Raw genomic sequence first — 19,387 nt, 5'->3', positions numbered from 1 at the left:
TTAGGTAAATTATCACTGAACCTTGGCCTTTTTTTGGTGAACTGCGGCACCCTAGTACCTTTATGTTTTCCAACTAAATATTAATGTGTGTATATTTTAATGTCGTAAATATGTGTGTCGTAGGTTTTACCTACATAAACTTTTTTATTATTATTCATAACGTCAGGAAAGAACCTGTCAGAATATGCGCACCGTGCTTCTATATTCGGTTTTATTTGCCATAAGTTTTGTTCTGAATTCAAATTTTGATGAACATTGACATTCAGAATTTGCCTTACAAAAAAGGTTATTATAAAGTTAGTGATTATTTAGAAGATATGAATGCATGGGATTAACTGTCTGAGAACTGATATTAGGCAGCTAAATTACTCAATTGTAGAACAATATTATATGTATATTTTTTTTAAAGAACGTCTAGGGCCCTGTGATTTTTTCTTGCAGCTTCTTTTCCCCGGCTATACAGGTTGTGAGAAGCTGCAGTAGTTTTAGGCGGATGAGACGTTCGTTATGTAAAAATTGCCGATTCAAAATGTAACTATGTTACCTACTGAATAAAGATATATTTGAATTTTAAATTTGACATGAAGACACATGATAGAAATAACTAGCTTTTGTCCGCGACTTCGTCCGCGTGGCGTGTTAGAAAAGAGAGATCTTTGTGTGTGTGGGAGTGCGTCTAACTTAAGAGGGGTTCCCGTGGGAATTCCGGGAATTCCTTTCTTAGTGCACCTCTACGGTACCTAAGCTACGTCCCTTCCAAATTTCAAGTGCCTACATGTAGCCGTTTAGGCTGTGCGTTGATATGTCAGTCAGTCAGTTTCTCCTTTTATATATTTAGATATATAGGTTAGTCGTGCGAGGCGGTTCGCTGACATACAGCGTGTTTGTCACACCGTAACGAATACTGAGAGAAATGATTCAGCTCATGATTCTGAGTTAATATCAAGTGCAGCTTGCCATCGCAAAAGTATAGAATTAAAAATGTTTTCAAAAAATACAAAAAAAAACATGAAATTTCCACTTGATATCAACTCAGAATTGTAGTCTGAATCATCCCCCAAAGTTTTCGTTTGGGTACTTGCACGGGGTGCAAGTGACATCATAACGAATGCTGAGGGATGATTCTTGAGTTAATATCAAGTGGAATTTTCCATCGCAAAAGTGTTTGAAAATAATAAAAAAGCATGAATTTTGTGACGGAAATTTCTACTATTAACTCAGTATAATGAGCTAAATGATCCCCCTCAGTATTCGGTACGGGATCACTAGCACCCTGAGTGTCTAAGTAACGGGCACTGACCGCTCCGATGGTCTTGGCGTTGTTGGTGTTGTGGTGCGCGGCGCGGAAGGCCTGGCTCTCGCGGATCTCGCGCGCCTCCGCTATCATCGTGCTCAGGATGCTCGGATGCTTCGCGTTACCTGAAATTATAACAATATTCTTCTTTTATCTTGTGGGTTATGAGACGGATTATCAATTTCATCAACCATAGTCAGGGTTATTTATAAAGGCCCCTGATATAGCTCATGTAACGACTACGTACTTACATGAATAGTAACTGGGTCCAACGGCCTTCCAAAGCACGGATCATCTTTCGGACAATCGGGTGATCAGCCTGCACTGTCTTTCCAAACCAGGGCTCACAAAGTGATTTTTGTGATATGTCCCCACCGGGATTCAAACCCGGGACCTCCGGATCGTGAGCCCAACGCAACCCTAGCCACCCTTAGCCCAGCGATGGCAAACATAGGACACCCCAGAAACTTCGTACAAGAAACCTCGATTTACACAGACACAACACATTGACGTTATCGTACACGCGCATCTGTGTATTAGACAACTCAGCTGATGCGAAGCGGAGAATTGTCATTCTATACGTAGTGTATGCTATGACATTAGGCTAGAAAACCAATACTCAAAAAGCAGTCAGTACCTATGAACTCGTGTGCTAATAAGAATTCCGCCGTCGCTCTTTCATCAGGGATCTTCACCAGGCACTGACTCACGAAGTCTATGAACTCTGGTGACCACTGGTCTGGCTCTCTGTAATCACACAATGCACATTGTAAGAAATTGACAACTGCCGTTTTTTCGAGCAATAGAGTTCATTAATTAGCTTATTTCATAGCCTAAACAATTGCTAAACTGAAGTGGCAGTGGGAGAAGCAAATCCCTCGTAGAATGGACGGCCGATAGGGCCGCCAGGTTCTCGAGTGGCGACCGCAGACGGGAAATTGGGCGGCCCACAAGGTGGACCGCTGACATTCTAAAGGTCGCGGGTAAACGCTGGATGCGGGTAGCAGAAGATCGATCATTGGTGTGGCGAGCCTTTGAGGAGGCCTATGATCTCCGGCTGATGATCTTCTTCTTCTGGTGTCAGGGTTACTTGCATCAGTAAATAGTAACCGGGACCATGCTTTTTTTTGTATACTTTTGCGTATTCGTTACGGTGTAACAGCCTCCGTCGTCTAGTGATTAGAGCATTAGGCTCACGATCTGGAGGTCCGGGTTCGAGTCCCGATGGGGACATTGTCGAAATCACTTTGTGAGACTGTCCTTTGTTTGGTAAGGACTTTTCAGGCTTGAATCACCTGATTGTCCGAAAAAGTAAGATGATTCCATGCTTCGGAGGGCACGCTAAGCCGTTGGTCCCGGCTATTAGTCGTAAAAACACCTCCACCAACCCGCAGTGGAGCAGCGTGGTGGAGTATGCTCCATACCCCATCCGGTTGATTGAGGGGAGGCCTGTGCCCAGCAGTGGGACGTATATAGGCTGTTTATGTACGGTGTCACTAACACCCTGTATGCTATAAATATTTCTCACCTGAACGAGGGCGGAGGCTTAGTAGGTATCATGAAGATGGCCCGCATGGGGTGTATGTCTCCGTACGGCGGCTTTCCCTCCGCCATCTCCAGCGCGGTGATCCCCAGTGACCATATGTCGGCCACACAGTCATACCCTATCTCCTGTATCACCTCTGGCGCCATCCAGAATGGAGTGCCTATCACTGTGTTGCGTTTCGCCATTGTGTCCTGAAAAAAATTTTAGAACAGCGTAATAATAAAACCCGGCCACGGAAAAATTGCGCTCTAAAAAGTATGAAACAAGAAAATATTGTTTTTTTCTAAATTCGGCGTATATCAATCTGTAAGTACCCCATTAGGGATTACGGGCGTGAGTTTATGTATGTATGTCATTATCATCAGCCCATTAACGTCCCCACTGCTGGGGCACGGGCCTTCCCTATGGATGGATAGGGAGATCTGGCCTTAAACCATTACGCGGGCCCAGTGCGGATTGATGGTTATTAACGACTGTTAATGCAGCCGGGACCAAAGGCTTAACGTGCCTTCCGAAGCACGGAGAGCTCGAGATGAAACTTTTTTTTGTGGTCACCCATCCTATGACCGGCCTTTGCGAAAGTTGCTTGACTTCAACAATCGCAGACCGAGCGCGTTAACCGCTGCGCCACTAAGCTCCATATGTATGTATGTACGAGTAAATAAAAGTTAAAATCCTCACTCACAGTCAATTGTCCAGCTACACCGAAGTCGGCCAGCTTCGCGTGACCCTCAGTGTTCAACAATATGTTCCCGGCTTTGATGTCTCGGTGTATTTTCCGCCGTCGATGCAAGTACTCCAGGCCCTTGAGGGTGTCGCAGAGAATGGTGGCGATCTCATCCTCAGACAACGTCTTCTTCCGTAGCCGCATGATGTCTGACACTGAACCTGCCCCGCAGTATTCCATCACAATCTGTGAATGGCAAAAGGTATTCATGAAGAAATATGTAAAACAGAAACATCAAACACACACACAACACATAAACATAAATTATGATCAAAATAAGGGTTTGCTATTTTTACGATAGCATCATATGGTTATGGATACTATTGCCTATCGATAGGCCACTATCGATAGTTGAAAGAAAATCAATAGTATCGATAATCTATATATGCTCCAAAGTATATATTCAAGGATCCGCTGCAAGGATAATCCCTGCAGGTGGGGATACCTGGTTGATGGTTGCGATGATTGCGAGTGTGGAGTATCACCACAAACTATGGCTCACCTTTTGTGCTGTCCTAAGTGCCCTAACACCTGCACTATTAAAGACCTGTACGAAGCCACTGACAATGCCGTAAGCGTGGCCAATTATTGGTCAGCAAAAATTTAGTTTCGATCGCCATCGACTCGCAAAGAATAAGAAGAAGTATATATTTAGGTGGCGCGAAAACTCAAAGTGGCACTCTTCAGCCACTTAAAATACAACATACATACATAAACTCACGCCCGTAATCCCTAATGGGGTGGGCAGAGCCACAAGTAATCAAAGACAACTTGCAGCCACTGTTGATACGAAGTCCAAAGATGGATATGATGAACCTTATGGTGATAAGGGATCAGCCTATCGCCCATAACATAACTTAAAATACAAAATTTTTCGATAAATTTACGGCTACTTAAATTTACCTATTTAAATCTTTTAAAAATGTTTTTGACAGCCACCCGGTATAAGGTTTATGTGGCCGCAATCTAACCCGATGAAGTTTTAGTTTGCGGCCATGGTGAACCAAGTCTTGGTTGGTTTTGGCGCCCCCCTATTTCGGCGCCCGGTGCGGTGGCACACTTAGCACCGCCTAGGGCCGCCAGTGCCTAGCCGCTTCAATATGGCCGTGGCCTTCTTTAACCCCCCTGGTGACTTGTTCTGCCCACCCTAATATCAATTACAATACATACATAAACTCGAGGTAATTCCTAACAGAAATATGGTAGCGTGACTTGTTTGTTTATCTCACCCAAAGATCCGTGTTCTTGAAGTAGCAGCCGTAGTGCTTGAGAACAGAAACATAAATTACATACATACACACATAAAGTCACGCCCGTAATCCCTAATGGGGTGGGCAGAGCCACAAGTCGTCAATATTATAAACTCGCAGCCAGTTCTGATATTCATTCCAAGATTAATACGATGAGAGTGGATTAGTGGTTAACAGTATCAGCCCTTTGCCCATTTATTAATGAATTACGGGGGTGAGTTATGTATGACTTTTTTATTAGGTTTTTTTGTGATATGCATAATATTTCCAGCCAAAAAGAAATTGTTTCACTAATGAATGGCAGCATGAGAATAGAGATAGCAGGAGCGAAAAGAAGATAGCTAGCGTTAAAACCTTAGTAACTGATGTCGATTCTGGCAGACTTATTACCTGTGCTACGCATGCCCCCAAAATGACTTAGAGGATAAAAAAGCCACTTCGGAGCAATTCATCTAAAAAACATTATTGCAATTTAAAATTAGCGCATGTGCGTGCGCAGAGTCAACACATGTAAATAGTAATATTGCTTTTATAGATGAATTGTTTCAACGCAGACCTTTTAGTCCACTTTATCTCAATTTGAGTTCTGAAACTTGTGCTATCCTTCTACATCGACAAGAAGGAAAAAGGACAGTTTTAGAACTGTTATTATCATATCCCTAGCGTTAACCCGCCTTCACCGGTCCGCTTACCGAACCTGAAGATTTGTCAGATTTGGTTTTTATAGAAGTGACTGCTCTCTGACATTCCAACCCGCGAAGGGAAACCAGCCTAATATTTAAAGCACATTCACATTTTGAAATACATTTATTGGGAATGTGGGTTTCGTAACGATGTTTTACTCCACCAATATTTACATCATAATTCATGTTTGGATCATAAATGATTATCCATGTACCCACATTTCCGAGATTTATGCGTTTCGGAGGTGTAAGCTAACCTGCATTAGGCTGGTTTTCCCTTCGGGTTGGAAGGTGAGACAGGCAGTCGCTTCTGTAAAAAACCGGACCTGTCAAACCTTCAGGTTCGATAAGCGGACCCTGTGAAAATGATGATGGAGATGATGATTTACCCTGTAGTATGTATGATTGAATTTGTTTGTCTGTCTTACCCAAAGGTCGGTGTTCTTGAAGTAGCTGCCGTAGTACTTGACGACGTAGGGGCTGTCGCACTGCTGCATGATGGATATCTCCTTGATGATCTCCTGCAGGTCAGTGTCCACTGGTACCTGCTTGATGGCCAGCACCTGCCCGCTCTCCTTGTGGAGGGCCTGGAACCAACCACGTTACAACTTGTGAAATGATAAAAAAAAAGCAAAGTGATCCTATAAGGGTTCCGTTTTTGGGTTCGGAAACCTAAAAAATAGCATAACGTACGCCTGTATCCCATCTAAGCAGCAGCATATATACAGGGTGTTAGTGACATCGTAACGAAAACTTTGAGGGATGAAGAGGATGGTGAGGGATTGTCAAAAAGTTCATGAAAATTTTTGTGTTTTTTTAAATTATTTTCCGTTCCATAAATTCCACTTGATATCAACTCAGAATCATGGTTTGAATCATCCCCCAAAGTTTTCGTTAGGATGTGACACCCTGTATAGGTACACACTACTCCTCGCCAGCCACGTTTAAGACGAGCCTGTTGCCATTAACCGGGCACAAACCCTGGACACGACGCGATATTAATTATCTATAAACCTAATGAATTCAAACTCACAAAATCGAATTTAGTGGTAAAAATTGTTGCAGAAAAGTTTCTTGCGTCGCTTTTTCTCGACCATAACAAATTGTAAAGGAGGGTAAGTAAATCTTCTTCTTATCGTGTGGGTTGTGAGCTGGAATACCAGCCTCATCAACCCTGGTGTCAAGGTTACCATTGAGCCGCCAAAGGCCCCTGACATGGCTCATGTAACGACTACTTACTTACGTACATCAGTAAGTAATAACCGGGACCAACGGCTTAACGTGCCTGCAAAAGCACGGATCATCTTACTATACTATCTATGCCCATTTAAAAGGCTTACAACGAAATAGAGATGATAGTTTAAAAGTTAGGTCGCTATATGAGATATCGTAGGTTTTCAAAATGAAGACTATACCTGCGTCTTCGCTGATGCCGTATCGAGACGGCGTAATATTTTATTTAAAATCAAAATATACTGACCAAAACTCAAAAACCCTTCCATCATACCTAATATATAAAAAAGGCGAAGCCACTACATTTGCTGACATTCGCAGCAAGAAGCAAGCAATAAATTATGCAACATTAATACGGGTAGCCCCAAACTGCGCGACCGAATTCATTCATCACGCGAGTGGGGTGGAACGCGATATGTGTTTACCTAGACTAAATTGTATACTGGAAGCTTGGCTTTTCCAAACAAGGGTGATTTCTAATTTAGAAGGGTAATGTTCTAGTTCTAGTGCGACTTGGATATAGTTTCAAGGTTATTCTTGAATATCTTTCGAGTGTAAAGTGACAATAAGAAACGTAACAAAGTTCGGTTTCGCCAGCATTTAAATAGCACACCCATTCTCATATTATATAAAATTAAATTAAAAATTTAAAAAACCCCGACCCGAAAAAAGTACACTAACAGCAGACCAGCTCAGTGGTTCTAAAAGACATTAGTGTTTCAAATGTCAGATCCCACATAATATGCTTGCAAGCAAACTGAGCGTGTAACATTCCTATCACACCTAACAAACGACCTGATGACCTTGAAGACCTGAACCGATTTCCATCAAACATAGCTAAGAACACTCTCGACTGATATACTTTTCAAACAAAAAAAAACCGCATTAAAATCGGATCATCCGTTTGGGAGCTACGATGCCACAGACACATACACATTTACACAGACACGTCAAACTTATAAAACCCCGTCGTTTTTGCGTCGGGGGTTAAAAACCGAATAAAATCAACTACGACCGTCAAAAGATAAGAAAAATAATGCTTAAAAGCAGCCTAGAAACCTAGAAACCCTGTATGATAGTGAATGTATAATGCTTTACTTCACCTTGTAAACACTGCCATAAGAGCCTTCGCCGAGCTTGCAGATGATATCGAATACCTCCTCAGGCTGCCGCGTCAAGCTCTCTTCTGACAGCTTCTTCAGCTCGCTGCAACAAACAGACAAACATTTTATATAATACTCGTACCGTACCGTACCTGTTTTGAATATATTATTCTTTATTGCAAACAAAATAAAAGACAAATAAACATAAATACACCCGCGCCGAAGACCTATATCCTTCTTATTATATGAAAGAGAGGTTCACTGTTCACTGGTCCGGATGTTTACAGAAGCGATCTGTCTGATTTTCCAACCCGCGAAGGGAAAGCCAGCCCAATACAGATTAGGTTACCTCCGAAGCATTTCTCGGGAATGTGGGTTTCCTCACGATATTTTCCTTCACTGCTGAGCGCTTTTTACAGAAGCGATCTGTCTGATCTTCCAACCCGCGAAGGGAAAGCCAGCCCAATACAGTTTAAGTTACCTCCGTAGCATTTCTCGGGAATGTGGGTTTCCTCACGATGTTTTCCTTCACCGCTGAGCACGAATTATTTATTACGCTCTGCTCAAGAGATGCAAGATACAAACTTCGAAGTTGTCTCGTTTACTCATGGTGATATTTTAAGCGTGCAGGGACAGTTCCTATCCGTTACCTAGATGATTTAGTGTAATGATTATGATCGAAACATGAATTCGAAAACAAATTCGAATTTTTTTTAAATTGGTTCAGGCCCATACTGGGATTTAAACCTGCGACCTTGTAATGAGAGTCAAGCGTTCATCCCACTGAGCTACCACGGCCACTTGTACGTGAAATTCTGAAATATACGTAATACCGAATGTCGTCACCCTCACCATATGAGTAACAATTTTCCTGTCGTGGATTTTGAGGGACTTTTTGTTGACTAGTATGCCTGTAAACTTTAGTCATTTAATCACGTAAAACCCACGCTATAATTTATGGAATAAAGGATATTTTACGGTCCGAAAATTATAAGTATTGATGCGTCAAATAGTGTGCAAGTAATGTGTTAATAATGTATCCTCAGGAAAGGACATTTTGAATTGTATTGTATATCGTGGATGACGAGGAGCTTGAGACGTTAATACTAAGTGGAATTGGTACGGCTTTAGATTGCCCAGTCGCTTCTGTAAAAAAACCAGACTTCGAGGAGCTCGGTGGCGCAGCGGTTAACGCGCTCGGTCTGCGATTGTTGAAGTAAAGCAACTTTCGCAAAGGCCGGTCATAGGATGGGTGACCACAAAAAAAAGTTTTCATCTCGAGCTCCTTCGTGCTTCGGAAGGCACGTTAAGCCGTTGGTCCCGGCTGCATTAGCAGTCGTTAACCAATCCGCACTGGGCCCGCGTGATGGTTTAAGGCCCGATCTCCCTATTCATTCATAGGGAAGGCCCGTGCCCCAGCAGTGAGGACGTTAATGGGCTGATGATGATGGGGTGACTTTGTGAACGTAATAAATAGTGACACTGTTTTTATGATTAATAAAATGAGTGTCAAAACAACGCCTCTATCCTTAACATTATGACGCCTGTAACCACACTGGTATCCCCAAAGTCACCGACCTCATATCACAGCGTTTCATAAGTCCACACTGGTTCATAGTTCACAGCACGCACGTAAACAACTATAAAAAGTTGTATAACGATCGTTATGTAAGTGTGGTCGTGCCGACGACCCGCTATCGCGATGGGGCACACGCCCCACGTGGCGTAGTCCCACAACGGCCCACCGCCCTAATTTCTACGTCGTTGCCTTGAAATGAATCGAAATGTGATGGTAAAATTCAATACAGCCTATAAGTAACTTCAAAGCTGGAGGCCTACTAAGAACTCTTGTCCGAAATCTACCCTCGTTATATTCTTTTCGGCGACAATAGATGGCGTAAGTGTAGCCACACCATTCGGTGATCGAAATTATTATTTTTGTCATAGATAAACTAAGCTAAATCAGCTCTACAACTTTTGCCACCACTTGAACCTATAAACAATATTTTTTTTTTATAAACCCTTCCTATTTTCTTCAGGTGTACTCTGGGTCTGAAACTATTGATAACTTCCTAGATAATTGTTCGTTTTATTACTTATTATTAGAAACTACATATAAAAAGATTTGTAAAGGTTTATTTACGTTTATTATTTGTAATAAAAATACAAAAATTTAGTAAATACTTTTGAATGGGTATATTTAATTAATAATTTAAAGAATATACGTTATTATTTTAGCTCTTGTGGCACAAATAATACGTAACGCCGTATAGAGCAAGATAGAAGGCAATCGTTGCAGATGATACCTCCTTACTTTTTAAAGTAAAGAGACGACAAGATTCCTTTGACGATGTAAACAACGCCATTTCAGAGGTAGTGGATTGGTTTACTGTAAACAACCTGCTACTTAATGAAAATAAAACAAAATATGTTTATTTTACGTTATCGAATGTTAGTAGGCCCCTCGATTCTATTATTGTAAAAAATAAGGAATTGGACCTCACGGATGCTGCTGTATTTTTGGGAATTACTTTGGACGCTAAGTTGCAATGGAGTCCTCATATTGATAAGTTGTCCAAAAGGCTCAGCTCAGCAGCATTCGCGGTCAAAAAAATTCGTTTAATAACCGATGTAGAAACCGCGCGATTAGTTTATTTTGCCTACTTCCACAGTCTAATGTCGTACGGCATCTTGCTGTGGGGTCATGCTGCAGATATGAACAGCATTTTTGTTCTGCAAAAGCGAGCCATTCGGGCGATTTACAAATTGGGACCCAAGATGTCACTTAGAAATAAATTTAAAGAAATTAATATTTTAACTTTGGCATCACAATATATCTTTGAAAACTTAATATATGTAAAAAAACATATAGGATTATTTGCAAAAAATAGCGATCGGCACATTGTTAATACCAGGAACAAAAATAAACTTGCTTTACAAGTCAGTCGATTACATAAGATTACTAAATCTTTTAAGGGGCAATGTATACGTTTTTACAATAAGATTCCCATTGACATTCAGAATTTGCCTTTCAACTGTTTTAAGACAGTTGTTGTGGACTGTATGTTCAGGATCTCGGGGAAATAAAAGGCTCGATCAAATTTCCGGATCAACTGCTAACTAACTCGTTTATTTCATATAAATATCCACCTTAGCTACTAATTTCGCTATCACAACTAGTGGGTCTTACGTTCTAATCTTATAGCTATCCTATTCTAATATTATCGCCGTCTCGTTCTAGGGGCGGCGCTTCCTTCGCTGTCCCTTTTTAGCGGCGCCGTCTCGCTCTAGTGGCGGCGTCCGCTACATCTCTCCCCCCGGCGTAGCTTGCGAAGCCTCCTTCTTGATCAGCACGGCGAGCTTCCTCGTTGGTCTCCTGAAGATTCCCGTTCTGGTTCTGACGTCGGCGACTCGTATCCCGCCGTCAGGTCCGATGAAGGTCCGAATCACCTCCCCCATTGGCCAGACGTTTCGTGGCAGTGTCGGGTCAACTACCACTACGATGTCTCCTTCTTTCAGCCCGGCGTCGTTGTTCGTAGGCTCGCCTCGAGGTACCAGTGTCGGCAGGTACTCCTTCAGCCAGCGTTGCCAGAAATGGTCGGCGAGGGCCTGGCTTGCTCGCCAAGCTCGTCGGTCGGCTTCGTCGCATGGTCCGGTGGTTGGCAGCCCCATGGATCCTCCCAACAGAAAGTGGTTGGGTGTGAGGGCCTCCGGGTCGTTCGGGTCCACGCTGACATGAGTGAGGGGGCGGGCGTTGACCGAGAATTCCACCTCCGTTAACAGCGTCTGGAGCACTTCCTCCGGTGGCGCCTTTTCCTTAAGTACAGCGCCTAGTGCCGCCTTCACTGAGCGCACCATGCGCTCCCAGGCTCCTCCCTGGTTAGGCGCTCCAGGTGGGATGAACCGCCACTCCGTTCTGTGCAGCATCCCTTCTTGTTGCAGTGCGGGCGCCCATTCCTTGTAGGCGGCCTTCAGCTCGTGGTCTGCTCCGCGAAAGTTCGTCGCGTTGTCCGAGTAGATGACGCGGGGCCATCCTCTGCGTGCGGCCATACGCCGCAACGCCATTAGCGCCGAGTCGGTGGAGAGGGAGGCGGCGAGCTCGACATGTATAGCTCGCGTGGTGAGGCATGTGAAGAGCGCGCCCCACCTCTTCTCTCGTCGTCGTCCGATCTTCACCATCATTGGGCCGAAGTAGTCCACTCCGCAGTTCGTGAAGGGGCGGTGGAATGGTTCCAGTCGGGCTTGCGGTAGATTCCCCGTCGCTGGTGCTCGCGGCATGGCTCGCCGCACTTTGCAGAGTGCGCAGGCATGCTCGACAGCGCGTACTGTTGGTCGCAGATGTATGATCCAGTATCGTTGTCGTAGGTCGTTGGTCACGCGCTCTCGGTTGGCGTGGCCGGCGGCGCAGTGTTCCCTCAGCACCAGCAACTTGGTCAGGTGATGACGGCCGTCCAGGATGATTGGTCGCTTCATATGTTCTGGAACGGTCGCGGCTCCAATACGACCTCGAACACGCAGGATCCCATCTTGTAGCTCCGGGTCTAGCTTGTATAGGCGGCTTGTCTTGGAAATGGAGCGCCCTGCTTGGATCCGTTCTATTTCAGCGCCAAAGCTCTCACGCTGAGCTCTTTGCAGGAGTGCTCGTTCGGCGCGTTCCAAGTGCTCCACTTCCAGGTTCTTTTTCTTCTTGCGGCACATGTCGATGAATGCCAGTACCCGTGCCGCCGCTCTGATCAGTGTTTCATATTTGGAGAATCGACCAGGGTCAGGTAGCCAGTCCTCCTTCTGTCCATCGCGTGTCCCAGTGTGAAGGACGTCTTCCTCCTCGATGTGCGATGACTGTTCAGCGGGCCAGTGTTCCGGTGACTCGTATAAGAAGTCTGGCCCCTGAAACCAGCGGTCGTTCACGCTGATTGTAGTCCCATGACATCTTGTGGCGTCGTCGGCTACGTTGTGTGTAGTGGGGAGCCATCGCCATTCGTCCTTCTGGGTGAGCTCTGCGATCTCGCTCAGCCTGTGCGCCACGAATGGGGTGTAGCGCCGAGCGTCGTTCCGCACCCAGTGTATCACCGTCGCTGAGTCCGTCCAGTAGGTGACACTGTCGATCTTGATGCGGTGTTCCTTTTTCAGCGTGTCGGCCAACCTCACTCCGATGACGGCGGCTTGTAGTTCCAGTCGCGGGATCGTTTGTGTTCGCTGCGGCGCCACCTTTGACTTGGCGCCAACCAGAGTGACCCCGATGCTTCCGTCGCAGCGCACTATCCTCCAGTAGGCCACCGTCGCGTATGCTTGCTCGCTGGCGTCGCAGAAGATATGTAGCTCGATGCGCTGATGGTTCTTCATCTCGTAGCATCGTGGTAGTCGTAGCCGGGCGACCTCTTCCAGCTGTGCCAACCAGCTCATAAATTGTCCGGCTTCTTCTTCCGGGATCGGCTCGTCCCATGGCAACTTAAGACGCCATAGGCCCTGAAGGATGATCTTCGCTCGGATCGTGTAGTGGCTCAGGAGTCCCAGCGGGTCGTATATGCTCATGACCGCACTGAGAGCTTCTCGCTTCGTAGGCGCGCGGCTTCGTGTTCGCACCTCGTTCGGTACTCTATTGAGCGACGTGTTGAACCCCAGTTCGTCTCGACCTGCGTTCCAGTAGAGGCCAAGTATTTTGTGCTCGGCGTGGCCCTCTCCTCCGAGCTGCGTTGGTTGGGTCGCTCGAAGCTCTACGGGCACTTCGTCCAGGACTCCCTCGTAGTTGGAGTTCCACCCGCGCAAAGTGAAGCCGGCGTCTGCGTGGACTTCTATCACCTCGTTGATGGTTCGGCGGCCCTCCTCGATGTCTTCATAGCTCGCCACAAAGTCATCCATGTAGTGACTGTGTGTGATGGCCTCCAGCGCACGTGGGTGAGTGTGCGCGTGAGCATGCGCGTTGTGGTCTCGCACGCTGTGAGCCATGAAGGGTGAGCTGGCCGCGCCGAAGATCATGCTCGTCATCTTGAAGCAGCGAGGCGGATTCTTCCGGTCGTTTCCCCTCCACAAGAACTGCTGGGCGGGTTGGTCTTCTGGGCGGATCTTCACACGCAGGAACATCTCTTGTATGTCCGCAGTGACGGCGACTGGTCTCTCTCTGAACCGGAATACGATCCCCTGCAGTGACAGTAGCAGGTCCGGTCCCTCTAATAGCTCGTCGTTCAGGCAGACACCGTGGCTGCGTGCGGCGGCGTCGAAAACCAGGCGTAGTTTTCCTGGTTTATTGGGGTTCTGCACGGCAAAGTGTGGCAGGAACCAACTGACGGTGCTCGCTCGTTCATGACCGTCACATGGTGCTGCGTAGCCCTTGTTCAGCAGGTTCTCCATTTGGGCCGTGTACTGCTTGGCGAAGTCGGGTGAAGCGTCCATCTTCCTCTCGATGCTTCTCAGACGTCGGAAGGCTGCATCGTAGCTTGGAGGCATGGTCACGTCGTCACGACGCCATGGAAGTCCAACCTCGTAGGCCCCGTCGATCTTCTTCATCGTCTTCTGCACGATGTCCCGAGCGCGCTGATTGGCAACGCCCACGAGCGGTTTGTGACTGACACCCAGTGCGTCAATCTTGAAGTGCGCCTCGACGAGTTGCTCGAGACGTCGGTCGTACTGGTCGGTTGTGTCCCCGTGTCGTTCTACATCGTAGACATGCAGCACGCTCCCTTGTTGTATGATGGTGTTGCGTGGTACGGATCCGTGTACCACCCATCCAAGCTGCGTTCTTGATGCGGCGGGTTCGTTCGGGCCGCCAACTCGTAGTTCACGGGACACGATCAATTCCCAGTGGTCTGTCCCCACTAGGACTCTAGGGCGTGCTAGCTCGTAGCACATCTCGTTCTTGTCCAGGCGTAGGTGCTTGTATTTTCTCAGTAGCGACTTAGGGATGGTCTGCTGGTGTAGAATAAGGTTCTTCACTGTGCGTGCCCTTATTCCGTACGGTGCGTGTTCATTCTTGCCTCGGAGTTGCACCGCGACTGATCTGCTCTCCTCTTCTTGTTGCGCCATGTTCACACCGCGCAGGTTCAGTGGCTGTGTGGGTCCACTTGCGCCGATGCTCTCCGCCAGCTCGTTGTCAATAAGAGTGACGGTGGCGCCTTCATCCAGTAGGGCGTAGGTGGAGACCTCCCCCCGTGGTCCGCTCACGATCACTGGGCAGACCTTCAGCAGGACAGTCCTCGGGCCAGTGACGGTAGTGGCCACCGACATGACTGTTTCCGGGCCACTCGTCGATGGTTGCGGTTCGGCTGCGGCGGCGGGCGGGTCCTCGTGTAGCGTAGCGTGATGTGGACGGCGACATTGGTTCACGCCGCACACCCGCGCCTTGCATGCTATGCGTCGATGTTTCGAGGCGACACATTTGAAGCAGAGACCTCTCTCCTTCACGAAGTCCCATCGCTGGTTGACTGTCAGTGCCTTGTAGGATTGGCACTGCGGCAACTTGTGATCTTCTCCGCAGCTGGGGCACTGGACGGCTCGCTCGCTCGTGTTGTAGATGGCTTCTGGTTTTCTTCCCAATGATGATCTCCCACTCGTGCTGGCCTTTAATTCTTTGCTTCTGTTCGCAGCGGGAGCAGTAGCAGCGGCGACGGTGCTGGCACTCGGGGCGTACATGAAGGAGATCGCTAAGTTCGCCTCGTGTGTCAGGAATCGGGACATCATGACGATCTCGGGAACGTTGTCCTCTTCATGAAGGGATGCGTAGTCACACCAGCGTGACCGATGATGCGGGCTGAGCTTGCCAAGTACTTCTCGAGCCAGCAGTGGGTTGTGGATGAAGCCCCGTTTGTCGATGGACTCCAGTATGCACACTTGATTGCGCAGCTTGATCGCGAAGTTATTGAGGTCTATCGCAGACGGTCCCAACCTCGGTAGTCGTCTAATTTCTTCTAGCGCCCGGTCGATCAGCACCTCGGGGCGCCCGAAGCATTGTTCCAGTGTCTTCATTATGACGCTCGGATCGGTTGCGGTGTACAGCAGTGCCGCCACGGCTTCGCGTGCCTCCCCCCGTAGGCACGTCCGTAGTCGCTGTAGGTTCTCGGCGGCGCTCAAATTGTAGAGACGTGTTGAATCTCTCATTGTTGCTTTGAAGGGCAGCCATTCGTTCGGGTTGCCGCTGAAGATGGGTAGCTCGACGTTCCGGATGCGTGGTCGCGCCATCCGCTCGAGTGCCTCTGCCAATTGCTCGATGCCTTGCTTCGCGTTCGAGGTTCGGCGTCTTCGTTCCGCTGACGGGTGTCGGTCTCGTTCCGGCGACCGTAGTGGGTGTCGCTCTCGTTCAGGCGACGGTGAGAAGTGTCGCACACGTTCCGGCGACTGTCGGGGGCGTCGCACTCGTTCAGGCGACGGTGAGAGGTGTCGCACACGTTCCGGCGACTGTCGGGGGCGTCGCACTCGTTCAGGCGACGGTGAGAGGTGTCGCACACGTTCCGGCGACTGTCGGGGGCGTCGCGCTCGTTCAGGCGACGGTGAGAGATGACGTGGTGCGCGTTGAGGTGTCGGCGAGGAGCGTAGCGGCGCGCGGCGTCTGGCTCTCTCCTCAAAACGGGTCTGCTTCTGTTCTTCGTCCCGTGTCTCGTCCATGCGCATGAACCAGTCATCGACCCGGTCATTGGGTCCCAGGCATACGTCCTCTTCCTGCAGACGAGCGCTCTCTTCCTCTTGGATGTTCTCTTGTTCGACGGCGAGACGCTTCCGAATCAAATCGGCTTCTAATTCCATCTTGCGTCGTTCAAGCTTCGCCAGTTGTTCCGCGGCTTCTAATTCAGCCAAGCGTAGTCTCGCAGTAGCATTCGTCGAACGTATGGAGGGCGCGAGCGATCCGCGCAGTGTATCTGCAACGCGTCGTGTCGCAGCGGGGGCGGCGGTGCGGGGTGCGGTGCCGACGGTGAGGTGCGGGGCGCCCGTGGTGAGGTGCGGGGCGCCCGCGGTGAGGGGCGGGGCGCCCGCGGTGAGGGGCGCGGGTTCGATCGTCGCGCTAGTCGTCGGTTGTTCGCGGACTGAGCGCGTCGCGACGGTCGGTGAGGCGGGGGGTGCCTGAGATAACCGCCTCTGACGTTCCTCTTCGATTCGTTGGAGGGCGAGACGTTCGGTCTCGCGCCGTTGCTCTTCCTCGCGGCGTTGTTCCTCCAGCTCCACAGCGTCGCTCTGACTCCGGGTCACTACCATCTCGGATCGGTGAAATGGCAGGGAGGTACTGAGCGCGTTCCGCGATGGCACCAGATGTTCCCACGATGAAGTGCTTCGGCGATCTGAATCCGGCTCGAAGGACCAGGAACTGTTGTGGACTGTATGTTCAGGATCTCGGGGAAATAAAAGGCTCGATCAAATTTCCGGATCAACTGCTAACTAACTCGTTTATTTCATATAAATATCCACCTTAGCTACTAATTTCGCTATCACAACTAGTGGGTCTTACGTTCTAATCTTATAGCTATCCTATTCTAATATTATCGCCGTCTCGTTCTAGGGGCGGCGCTTCCTTCGCTGTCCCTTTTTAGCGGCGCCGTCTCGCTCTAGTGGCGGCGTCCGCTACAACAGTAGTTAAACAAAAACTTTACAAAAAAGGTTATTATAAAGTTAGTGATTATTTAGAAGATATGAATGCATGGGATTAACTGTCTGAGAACTGATATTAGGCAGCTAAATTACTCAATTGTATACCAATATTTTATGTTTTATGTTTATTTTTATTTTTTTAAAGAACGTCTAGGGCCCTGTGCCGAGGTTTTTCTTGCAGCTTCTTTTCCCCGGCTATACAGGTTGTGAGAAGCTGCAGTAGTTTTAGGCGGATGAGACGTTCGTTATGTAAAATTGACAATTCAAAGTGTAACTATGTTACCTACTGAATAAAGATATTTTTGAATTTGAATTTGAATTTTGAATTTGAATTTGTAGAGGAAAGCCAAGACGAAATTACTTCGAGCAGATTAAAGAAAAGGCTGACATCTCGTCTACAACGAAGTCAAGGAACGGGCAAAGAATCGACTAGAATGAGCTTCTCTCCACCGGCAAGAGCTCAGCTTTTAATTTTGAATGAATGAAGGACTATAATGTATTTATACTTACTAACAATTTAGCAAATTACCATAGTTTAGGTAATCTTTAGAGCAGCGATACCCAAAGCGGGTTCCGCGAAACTTAGAGGCTCTGTAGACGTCATCAGAATTCCACGAAATATCAATCTTTGCATTAAAGGTAAAAGTGATTCACCTATACAATATTCCAATAATAGCTTTTGTTCTTATTTAAATTCATAACCAGCCCATTAACGTCCCCACTGCTGGGGCACGGGCCTTCCCTATAGATGGATAGGGAGATCGGGCCTTAAACCACCACGCGGGCCCAGTACGGATTGGTGGTTATTAACGACTGCTAACGCAGCCGGGACCAACGGCTTAACGTGCCTTTCGAAGCACGGAGGAGCTCAAGATGAAAACTTTTTATTTTTTTGTGGTCACCCATCCTATGACCGGCCTTTGCGAAAGTTGCTTAACTTCAACAATCGCAGACCAAGCGCGTTTACCGCTGCGCCACCGAGCTCCTAGTATTTAAATTACGGTGTCTTTATAAATCATTGATTTGTGTGCTCAAGTCCCATGTAATGGAAGGCGAGCATTTTGAGAATACGTCATTTTAAAAGTAAGTCATTGTACGAATAAGTCCTTTGTCTACTAAACCCAAATTGCCATCTCTCTGCCTAGCCCTTCGGGGATGCAGGCGTGGTGCTGTGTCATGTTTGTTAAAGCTCTATACTGTACCAAGCTTAGAAACGTGGCGTACTTTCATTTTATTGTCATACCGTTAAGAGTTCCAGTTGTGGTTAAAATAGATTGTGCGCAGGAATGCATCGCTCTAATTATAATGCGGCGCTGAGTGTTTACTATAAGTTTGATAGTGTAGTAATCTACAGTTTGCAGTCTCATTTTATGACACCAGCCAGATGGTACCTGCTTGTCATCTCTACTAATATTATAAATACAAATATAATATAATATAATATTGTAAATCAGTCTGTAACGGCCTCTGTGGTCCAGTGGTCGAGCGTTCTGCTCACGATCCGGAGGTCCCGGGTTCGAAACCCGGTGGGGACAAATCACTTTATGATCCCTAGTTTGATTAGGACATTGCAGGCTGATCACCTGATTGTCCAGAAGTCAGACGATCCGTGCTTCGGAAGGCGCGTTAAGCCGTTGGTCCCGGGTACTACTTACTGATGTAAGTACGTAGTCGTTACTTGAGTCACGTCAGGAGCCTTTGGCGGCTCAATAATATCCCTGACCAGGGTTGATGAGGTTGGTCATCCACCTCACAACCCACACGATAGAAGTATACAGTCTGTCTGTTACGCTTTCCCGCCTAAAATAACAAACCTATCTTGATGAAATTGGGTACAAAAATAGATTAGACCTTGTGAACGGACATAGGATAGTTTTAGTCTAATATAAAGGTGGAGCAAACGTGTGCGTCAAGCTAGCGGCCTCAAAAAAAAATGGGCACGAAAAAATAATTTGACCATACCAAAAAATAGTACTCTTAT

General features: G+C 47.2%; 2 protein-coding genes across 4 annotated transcripts in view; one reads left to right on the top strand and one right to left on the bottom strand.

The window, feature by feature from the left end:
- LOC126373964 (phospholipid scramblase 3-like) overlaps window positions 1-19,387 on the top strand; it is a 188,156-nt gene that overhangs the window by 27,085 nt on the left and 141,684 nt on the right. The window lies entirely within an intron of this gene.
- LOC126373742 (serine/threonine-protein kinase 4) overlaps window positions 1-19,387 on the bottom strand; it is a 49,603-nt gene that overhangs the window by 13,561 nt on the left and 16,655 nt on the right. For all 3 annotated transcript variants that reach the window (XM_050019999.1, XM_050019983.1, XM_050019989.1), the window contains exons 2-7: window positions 7,837-7,939; window positions 5,929-6,087; window positions 3,526-3,753; window positions 2,823-3,031; window positions 1,932-2,041; window positions 1,301-1,419 (exon numbers count right to left, since the gene is read on the bottom strand). In XM_050019999.1, coding sequence (XP_049875956.1) covers window positions 1,301-1,419; window positions 1,932-2,041; window positions 2,823-3,031; window positions 3,526-3,753; window positions 5,929-6,087; window positions 7,837-7,939 — 928 coding nt within the window. The remainder of the gene's footprint in view (window positions 1-1,300; window positions 1,420-1,931; window positions 2,042-2,822; window positions 3,032-3,525; window positions 3,754-5,928; window positions 6,088-7,836; window positions 7,940-19,387) is intronic.

This window comes from Pectinophora gossypiella, chromosome 2, assembly GCF_024362695.1.
Source record: "Pectinophora gossypiella chromosome 2, ilPecGoss1.1, whole genome shotgun sequence".
Taxonomy (NCBI): domain Eukaryota; kingdom Metazoa; phylum Arthropoda; class Insecta; order Lepidoptera; family Gelechiidae; genus Pectinophora; species Pectinophora gossypiella.
The sequence above is the reverse complement of the archived record's forward strand: the minus strand, read 5'-3'. Positions and strand labels throughout refer to the sequence as shown.